At 39.3% G+C, this 10,331-nt stretch overlaps 1 protein-coding gene across 1 annotated transcript; it reads left to right on the top strand.

Moving 5' to 3' along the window:
* Nucleotides 1-3,486: 3,486 nt before the first annotated feature.
* Nucleotides 3,487-10,020, top strand: hoxc12a (homeobox C12a). The gene is made up of 2 exons (XM_067526388.1): nt 3,487-6,845; nt 7,971-10,020. The coding sequence occupies exons 1-2, from the start codon at nt 6,257-6,259 to the stop codon at nt 8,207-8,209; spliced, it is 828 nt and encodes a 275-aa protein (XP_067382489.1). The 5' UTR covers nt 3,487-6,256; the 3' UTR covers nt 8,210-10,020.
* Nucleotides 10,021-10,331: the final 311 nt, after the last annotated feature.

Genomic DNA, 10,331 nt, shown 5'->3' with positions numbered 1-10,331 from the left:
CAGAATCATCGCAAACAGGCCAAAAGGAAAATCAACTGATTTATGTCTCTGCTCTCACAGAAACATTTACAAGGCTACAACTGAATATTATTCCCAGTCAGTTTGATTTTCCACTAATACAAATTATTCATAGTTGTGCGAGAATATGAACATTAAACGCGCACCTATAGGAGCGCACTGAGCGTTTCTTCTTTCTCTGACACCGTCCAGTTTCTTCATATTTTACCAATAGGATTCTTTAGGATACTTGGAATACATGATCAATAAAAGGGTCCTTGCTCGCATTGATGTAGATTGCAATAAATAAAGCTACCACGAATATATTTGCATTTTGGTTATTTCCCAAGTAACACTGCACATTATGTAAAAAGACGGGTTTTTGGCAATGAACTTGAGGATGCATTTAATTATGTCACCTATATGAACTCATTATTCTGTTAATCTAAACACATTAACAGTAATAGTACGTGTGTGTTCACACACTGAGCGTGAAGATGATTTCTAGTTAGATATCCCTTATTTAGGTACCACATGCTGGCTATGGGGGGAGATGTTTTGTTCATGCGGCCAATTTTATGAAGCACAAAGGCCTTAATGTCTCAGGCGAGTTACTGCTTCATCTAAAGTAAAGAAAATGGTGTGGAACATAAATATGTAGACGTGTATGTCCTAAAAGATTGACAAATTTGAACATAATCAAAATTAGTTTATTTCAAGTCTGTAGAGTCAGTTTATCCGAGCAAACATTCACGCAGATTTCGTCGGTGGAAATAGGAAATAAATACGGAGTATGCCTTTCTTTGATTGATGCAAGGCAGCAGATTAATTTAAGTCTGATCAGAACCACGCTAATGTTACAGTTAATGAATAGCTTTGTTTTTATTTTAAATACATGTTCATTATTGACTTGATGGTGTCCATTTTTTCCAGCTTCGTGACTGATTTTACTGATTGGAATGCAAGCGGACTTGAAGATTTTCTATGTTTTGTTTCTAGATTTGTCAATGCTTGAGGAAATTTCTAGGTCTCCTGATTTACCCTTGACCATGACTATGCAGTCACTTTGACCTTGACATCACAGCGGATTGTGAAAAATAAATAGTGGGCTGGACACCAATGCTGGCGGTTTGTTTGTAGGCAAACAAGGTGTTATTTCCCTGTCTAGACAGCCGGACTTAATGGCATGCCATAAATGCATAAAAAAGGGGAAGTGTATCTTCTGACCTGCATCTCTGACCATCTCTGAGCATTGCATTAACATTTGGGCTCTGTTCATTCGTATTTTGCAGGTCCTCTTTGGCCCTTGCTTCTAGAGCCTCCATTGGTTTCATGAGGTGTGTTATTGACCACGAAGGACAGGTAGGACTTTTGACGTCTCACACCAACAGCATTACTCCGCAGCAAGCAGCCACAGTCTGCACAGCGTGAGGAAATGATAATACGACGTCGTCCACCATATAACGATTAAGGTATGGCCGTTTTCTTCCTACAATGGCATTAGGCCTACGTGGACGCTGCTTTATGACTTTTAGCTCACTACAAACTGTACATTGAACAAAGAGGGGTAGACTGAATTATGATTGATAAGATATAATGATTTGTAGCTATTTGTTTTTCTTGTAACCAAATGGCGAGCACGGCGGTGTTAACTTCGAGAGACAAGTGGTGTCGCCTTAAATTAACTTCTATAACTCATCTTCTATAACTTTACATTTTTAACATAATTTTTAATTTAATCTAGATTGTCAAGCACTAGGTCCATATTGCATTTCTAATGTACCAATAAAATATGGGTTTTCCCCCTAGACTTACACGTTTTTCAAAAGGAAATGTGGTATCTTAATATTAAAAATGTGTTTAAATTAATTTATAAAACAAAAAACAAAAAACAAAACACAACGTGTAAATACAGAAATAAGAGAGCCTACTAGAATTCCAGGCAGTTTAGTATACAAATGCTGAGGTAAGTACATCCAATACCATTTCCTAAAAGTACATTTTTTTACCAGCCAAAGTTATTACTCATAATCAAATAGCCTGCATGCCCATAATTATCGTACTGTGCTAAACAGCGCGAGACCCAGGAGAAACTCTGAACCAGGAAGCAAATTTAAAAATGAACAAACAAAATATACCAAGCCACAACCTTTTACACATCTGGCACCATGAAGACATTGATTTTAACTTAGAAAACGTGAAATGTAGAAAAAGTTGCTTAGCTTCTGGTTGTGTGTGGAGGCGACAAAGCTGCAGGCCGCTGTCAGCCAGAGACTTGAGACAGTGGGCTGATAACCTCTGCTGGTGACCAGAGGAAAATATCAGGAAGTGCTGCAACTGTGCGTAATTTCGGGATAGTTTGCAATGTCAGGATTTAACCTTAGGACGAACGTTGTTGGTTTGATATCTGAAAAGTTTAACAGTCCTTTTAGTTTGAGCTTGTATGAAAAAAACTTAATTAATTAAGGCCTGCTTGTCATAGATATTGCAGCAAACAGCTAGCCACCGCCATGTGTGCGCCAAAACTTTTAGGATTTTTTTTGATATAGGGGCTATTATTACATTTACATTAACGTTAATTCAATTCAGGCATACTTCTTTGATTTAATTGTTGGATTCCAGGAGCAAATCCAACAATGCAAATCAAACGCAGGAACAGCGGGTGTTTGACGTTGATAAATATTCATTTATGTATTATTTTCTTTAACTCTTTGACATGTGTGAATATATACGTTCATATTATGTTAACTATTTAACACATTGAACTGCGCTGTTACTGTAAAAGTCGCATTTTATTACAGCGTTTTAGAATTGATTCCTATCAGAATGACGACATGAGCGAGGTTTGGTTTAAAATTCATAAATTATTGTTTATGAAAACAGACGTATGGATGAGCAGTTCACTCTTGTATTTTTCTGGATATAATATTACTCCACACACACACACACACACACACACACACTTTGGTGTTTCTGTATTTGTGAGGACACATATTTGACATATTTCGTTCCACGCTAATATTAACCATCATAGTAGTAGTAGTTCTGAGGACTGGCCAATATGTCCTCACTTTCCTCACAACAAAGGCTTTGAATCAAATTTTGTCCATAACGTCAGACGTTTGCACGCGCGGAAACACACACACACACACACACAACACACACACAGAGAGAGAGAGTCTAGCCTTTAAAGTTTAAAAAATTAATGAATAAAAACAGTATACTATTTTATAATGTGAGAAAATAATAGATATTGCATTGTACCTTACAAGTTTATAAGTTACACGTTCAACTATTTACTTTCCATATTTCTACACACGACCTGTTTATACGTATAATTAATGAATATTATATGTGTATTATATATTTATGTATTATGCATATATGTATATTTAGATTTTATGGAGGCTTTGATTTTATATTATTTTCAGATTAATTTCCTTAAGAATTTGAAGTTGTGAAATAAACTACATTTATGGTCATAGGGGATCGTATGATTTATGTTGCAACGCCAAAAATGTCTTCAAGTGTCTTTTGGTGTTGTAAACAAATGAAAAAAGATCAACCAAACTTTTACTTGTATATTTTTCAGACTTTCCTTTAGTTTTTTTTTTTTCTTAAAGTAACTTTAAAAGAGACGCACAAGACTATAACAGTGACAACCTGCCTGTAGACAATCAAGGCGAGACAAGGAGAAGAAAAGCCCTTTGTTTAGCCTATTGCCCTGTCTGGACAAGACCAGTGGGTTCCAGGAGGGTAATTTCAATATGGAGAAGACAGTGTACTAGACAGTGACCTTGACAGTGCTGTATCCTCAGTTTACCACATTCTTTTATTTATTTACTTTGCTAAACGAGAGCGCAAGGCCTAAAGCTCAGAAATGGCAAAGCTTAGTTCGAGATGCACTGAAGAGACGAGCAGTTGTTAGAATGTGCAACCCGGTCTGTGGGGCTGTGGACTGGAGGCGTGGAGAGACTAGGCGAGGAGGCGCAACACATGGCCTCTTTCTCCGAGTGGCGACTAATGCCTAAACGTTACTCTGTCACTGGCTGACTGTTCTGGCCATCTTGTTGTAAAAGTCACGTTGCAGTGTTTTGTTTTTGGTACTGCTTATAATAACACGAGAAGCCGCGAAGTGATACGAAAGCACACTACAGTGTGTGTCATAGGTTCATAGGACTGAGGCACACGATATTATTATAGATTGATGTTGTGCTGCATTGCTAGACTTACTAACTAGACGCAAGACTGTGCAGTGGCTGGAGAGGCAGTGAGTGCAGGGCGCAGAATCTTATAACGCAAGCGATCCCTGTACGAGCTGCTCCAGTTCAAACATTTGATAGTGTTCCTTCTATTTAAGGTTGAGCAATGCCCGATGCCGCAGAGTTAGAGAGGTTCCACGGTCACAAGTGAAGGATACGGCTATCAAATATCGACCGACTTGCAAATCGCTCCCAACCAATGGATATCTCAATGCCAATGTTCTCACATAACACTTCATTTGCAAATTTGTAGCAGGCAACGAACGTCTTTCAGCACGCATGTGCAGGCTGCTGCAACTTGCACATTTCTCTTTCTTTCCTGACTTCATATTAGAGGTATCATACGCATAGGGGAATTAGTTACGTTTTGTCAGTGGCATTCTTTAATTTTAAGTGTTTTCGAATGCTAAGTTAAGAAACACAAGTTGCTTTGTTTAATCAGCTTCATATCCACAGGTGCAGTTTGGATTATCTTCATATTGTGTTTATGGCACTGCTCTCACTTCAAGTTGCCAAAGTCTAAGAGCATATTACATGTTTATTCTACGAAAGGTTCTTCTTATTTAATTTAATTAAAAGGAGTTTTTGAGTTCAATATCAAGTTCAACCCACCGGGTGACGTCGTGAACTTGAGTAGCCAGATTGACGGCGACCTCCGTGTAAAGTTAAATGTATTATTTCTTTAAGTTGTAATTCAGTGTAATTTATCAACCTTTCCTTGGAGTTTTTAGACATTTTAAAATACTATAACTGAGACTCAGCTTTCAACTTCTAGGTTTTGACACTAAATGGGTTTTTCTCTTCCTTATATCCGAGAATGGGGTGTTAATAAAACATGAATTAATAAAGAGAATTGGAATAACAGAAAATCTGCTGCACTGATACAATACAGAAACAATGTGAACATCTTTCTAGGTTTATTTTTGAGCTGATGAGTCTGTGGGCCTTGCAGAGGAATTGGAGAAGGCATAGGTCAGTCTTGGGAATATGTTGACGATGACAGTTAGGCAGTTTGAAGACCAAAGGACATATTAGAAATCCTTGGGTCAGCTGTTGGCAGAATGCCCGAATCCTGTGCATATCACGGTGAAGTTTTCTGCGAGAAAAACTGCACTGGTGGAGCCTTAGAAGTTTTTATTCTGATTTTTTTTTTTTTCACAATAGTGGACGACAGCAGTATGGCATATCACATATTTGTTCAGTGTCTTCATAACTGCATCAACAAATCAACTAATTATCTAGATATAAAGCAGAGGGACTCTCGGCTGATTGAATCAGTTAAGTGCCCTCTGATATCTTGTAAAATTCATATAAAAGAATTGCGAGAGGTATAACAATCCCACCAGAGTTTGGCTGCAAACGTTTATTGGAGGTATCTGTTAAAGTTGTTCATGTGAGGTGCACTAGAGAATATTATGTGAAATATACCCTCTTAAAGTAACCTTGTAGAATATCGTCCTCTTTTACAGAGCCAGTGGCTTCACCCTGCTGACCCCGTTACTGTAAATATGAGTATAGTGCGGCAATGAGCATCAGTCTTTTCTTAAAACAAGCTTGTAAAATTGGGACATCAGCTTTATTTGACATGGAATTCAACCATAATTTGCTAGAAAACAAGATGGCCCTCTCCTGAAAGAATAAATAGTTTTTATAAGAAATAGCATTTTAAAAACTTTTGTCAGCTTATAAACATATAACGAAGCCACGGACAGTCTGGCCTGAGCTCCATTTGGACCCTGTATGACTCAAGTGAAGAAAAACAAGATTCTAAATTTTTAATAAAAGGTTTATAGTATTTTTAAAAAGCACATAAACCTCTGTAATACAGAAGTTAATGTTTTGTTTTGTCTGAGATGGACCAAGTGGGTGGTACCATGTGTAGCTGAAGTTCGCCTGGACACGTGGTTTGAGAATGACCAATCAGACGCCCCTCCAGGTTTAACTATGTTAAATGTCAGATTGCAATAAACTAGAAGCTGTTGGTCGGGCCCGCGGAAATGGGCGAGCATAATCTCCTTAATCCGGGGTTTGTGGGACCTTTGGTAAACATCCACACTGGAGACACATTTTACTTTCCGAATTTTAGAGCCTCAGGGGGACAACTGGCGGGGCTGCCGTCTCTCTCCTACCCGAGAAGGGACAATGTTTGCTCCCTCCCTTGGAATCCTTCGGAGCCGTGCAATGGATACTCTCAATCGTATTTTAGCAGCCCCGTGTCTATTAACCCTTCTTTCAATCGGTCCTGTGAAATTACCAGACCAGATGAGAGCAAATGTTACTATAACAACGGCAACGGAAACAGGGAAACCTGTTCAGGTGGCAGCAGCCTCAAACGAGAGGATAGGGCGAAAGACACATCATCCCTAACATCTGATCACGGGATGCACATCGGAATTGGCAGCGCTGCTGCCTTTTCCAAATATGATTATGGGACCGAGCAGCTAATGCAAGATCCTCCATCCTGTCAGTCAATGGAGTCCGACTCCAGCTCGTCTCTGCTCAACGAGGGCAGCAAACCTTCATCCAGCGACACACAGACCCTGGTGTCACCGGGAAACCATTCAAGCAACATAACTGCAAGCGGAGGTGGGTGCTCAAATTGCCTTCTATAGTTATTAAAGGTATAGTTTCTGTTAATAATATTTTGTTATATTAGGGCTGCATATATGTGCGTTATTAAACCTTTAGAGCTCGTTATCTCGATGCACAACTCGCAGCAAGGATTAGCCTGCAGGATATGTGCGTGGTGTGCCAACGCCGCTAGGGGTTGCCCTAAAATACTCTACACCATGTGGTTGTGTACAGTTATAGGTAACTACACCCAACCCTAGGTTAATGCTTATCAGCGGTTTGTCTTGTCTTTGCATGCACATATAGCTTAGATAAGTGGCTAATTCAGACACGTAAGTAGTTTGGTGTATTGTTGCACTTTGCACACTCATATTAGTGCTGTGATTTAAAGAGGTGAGTCGCTTTGGTTGACTGCATCGAATAGAGAGAGTTTTCTATTTAATGACTCGTAAACAGAATTAATATCTGCCGCTGTGTGCTCAAGAGTCATTTAATATGCTCTGAAACTCGCAAATAAGTAGGGGTATTTGCAAACACGCTTAATTATCACATTAATGCTTCTTTAACTGCAACAATAAAACTTCTTGTGACACAAGCCACTGTACACTGGTGGTCTCAATAGAGTAGTGTGAAAAGTAAGAAATGAACTCACGTGATCGAAAAATTAAACTGGTCCTAGTGGTCTTGGGATTGCATTTGAGAGCAGATATGTCCTGGCAGCTCAGAACATATCTGTCAGAGAGCAAAATAAATCCGGTTTGTCTGTCTGTGCAGGAAGTGAGAGCTTCCAGCAGCTTCAGATCTCTAAATTCTAGTATTAAATAAAGTCCCCTATCTCTGGGATCTTTCACAAAACAGAAAATAAATTCAAGCTTACTAAAATAACTAATGCATCTCCACCACCATAAAATGTATTAAAATGTAATTTGACATGTAGATGGAGTCGTGCCATTTCGGCAGAACAATGCTGATATGAGTTCTGAATTCAGTTCGCTTACAGTAAGCCAATTATCCAAGCTTGCAATAAACAACTGACGCCCCTGCGAGCTCCATAACCTTGGAGGTGACCGTGATTTTGTAACTGAGATGACTAATCCGTTGTGCGCCCCCCTCCTCCTCATCCTCCTCCCTCTCCTCCAGGTGCCCCATGGTACCCGATGCACACTCGGACCAGAAAGAAGCGCAAACCATATTCCAAACTTCAGCTGGCTGAGCTAGAAGGAGAATTCATGCTGAATGAGTTCATCACCAGGCAGCGGCGGAGGGAGCTCTCTGACCGTCTGAACCTCAGCGACCAGCAAGTCAAGATCTGGTTTCAGAACCGCAGGATGAAGAAGAAGAGACTCATGATGAGGGAGCAAGCTTTGGCCTACTTTTAGAGATGCGGCAAAAAAGGTGAATCGATGGGCAGTAAAAGCCAGGCCTTCTGCGGTCTTCTTTCAGTGCATGCACTCATCTAGTCATTTTTTTTACATTGCAGTCAGTTATTACAAGATTTTCTTATATGTTTTTCTTAAAGGTGCGGGCCACAGTAGCCCAAAACAAGCCACTCTGTCATTCAAAGCTATACTCAGCGAGTCTGCCTTTCTCTTTGTATATTCGCACAAAAAGCTGTGAGAATCTGTCTTGTCTGTAGGCTGCATCTCTTGTTTTTCCTGATCTGTCAAGAGATTCGTCTACGCCCTATAAGCCACGCCAAATATTTCCTATGGCAATTGCGCGGTTGTGGATGGGACCTAGTGACAGACCTAGTGATATCCTTTTTGTTTCCTTTTAAGATTTGCGAAAATATCGAGGCAGCTGGTCCACTTTGTAAAGTCTCAACAGTATTAAGCAACAGTGTGCCTGTTGCTTTATACGTCTACCGCCACAATCTGTTGAGTAAGAGGAACTTCAGCCCTATCTCCTTTTCATAGTTTTAACTACGCGTTCTGGGCACGTTCACGGTCACGGGCAGGAAGTCTGGGAGTCTGCATGAGGAGGAGTGGGGGGCGGGGGGGGGGACTAAAACCGCAACGTAATCTATATTGGTATTATTACAACTGCACATTGAAAAATTAATTGTCATGACTTTGTTCGTGTGCCAACAAGTTCCTGAAGGTATTTTCCTACTTTTCTTACCTAACTCGTCTTTACAATAACCACAGAGTTCTGTAAGGGTTGAAATTCTAACTTTAATTGAGATCACCGTTTATACACGGTTTTGAGCTGCTATTAAATGTCCACCTCCCGATTGTGCCAGTGAAAAATAGTGTATTCTGCCATAATCCCGCTAGGATCTGCGTTTAATATATGTAACAGTATTATAACATTTTAGACCCACTGTGGTTAAACTGTGGAACCGCCTTATGTTTCAACTAAGGGGAAACTGTTTTGCGTCTAATAGAGCATTTATGAATCTTGGTGCTCACAATGAAAATATGTATAAAATGTAATAAAAGACCTACGTGTATTCGCTCAATTCAGAGCGAATGCAGCGCATTATCGGCCATGTAATATGAGTAATCTATAGCAATGAAATGTATCTACAGCATGTTATTGATGTGAAAAAGCTATGTATTATTCTGCGGGACACTTTCTGTACTTTTTTAAACATTTTTTTCTGAACAAATCTAAAACCAACACAACCTAAAACATTTTAACACAAAGAATGTATTATTATTATTTTTATTATAATAGTTATTGTTAATGTTATTAATAGTATTATTGTTACTATGGGCGGACGGAGGGCCTAGTAGGCCTATTTAATGTACTTGCTTCTCGCAATGTGCTCAGTGTTGTCCTTTACCTTATCTTGTACACGTGTGTAACTTTGTAAAATGAACTTACACGTTACCATCTGCATTCTTTTTGGGGATCCCATATCACTATGTAATAGTGTTTTATATTTTTGATCGTCTTGTACAGTATTGCATTCCATATAGCCTATATGTGGCTGTAAGGGTTGGAAATGTATACCTATTATATAGCACTGCCAAAAATGGGTATAAGACATGGTTTGCGAGAAATTTTGCCATACAGGACATTTAAAGAAACTCTGTTCCATTGTAGTAGGCTAGTTGTTATCGTTCTTTTATTTCGTCCCTCATTGCATTCCCCTTTTGCGCTTGTAAGGTTTGCTTCGTTGTCTTGTAAAAGTAACAATGATATGAATGTATATGTGTAAGATCTTCAATAAACAGAATATTGAAACATTTATTGGTGTTAACCCAGTCTGTCATTAGGCTGCTTCTCTGTATGCTCTGCTTGAAAATCGGGTTTCCTGAGAGCTTCTTGGTGGGATTATTTTATTAGACGTGACCTGTAACACAGTTTAAAAATACATCCACCGCAGTGAAATAAAGATCTAAGCATTAATGGGACATTTGGAAGCATTTGAAAGAGTGTTTTCTTAGCACATAATTGTACATGCTGTGAACTATAAGCAAAAGTAGCCCACACAGGTTGGCCTTGGTTTATTGTGGCCGACATGCAAAATGGCGGTCAGATGCATATTCATGG

Source organism: Channa argus, chromosome 13 (genome assembly GCF_033026475.1).
Source record: "Channa argus isolate prfri chromosome 13, Channa argus male v1.0, whole genome shotgun sequence".
Classification (NCBI taxonomy): domain Eukaryota; kingdom Metazoa; phylum Chordata; class Actinopteri; order Anabantiformes; family Channidae; genus Channa; species Channa argus.
The sequence above is the reverse complement of the archived record's forward strand: the minus strand, read 5'-3'. Positions and strand labels throughout refer to the sequence as shown.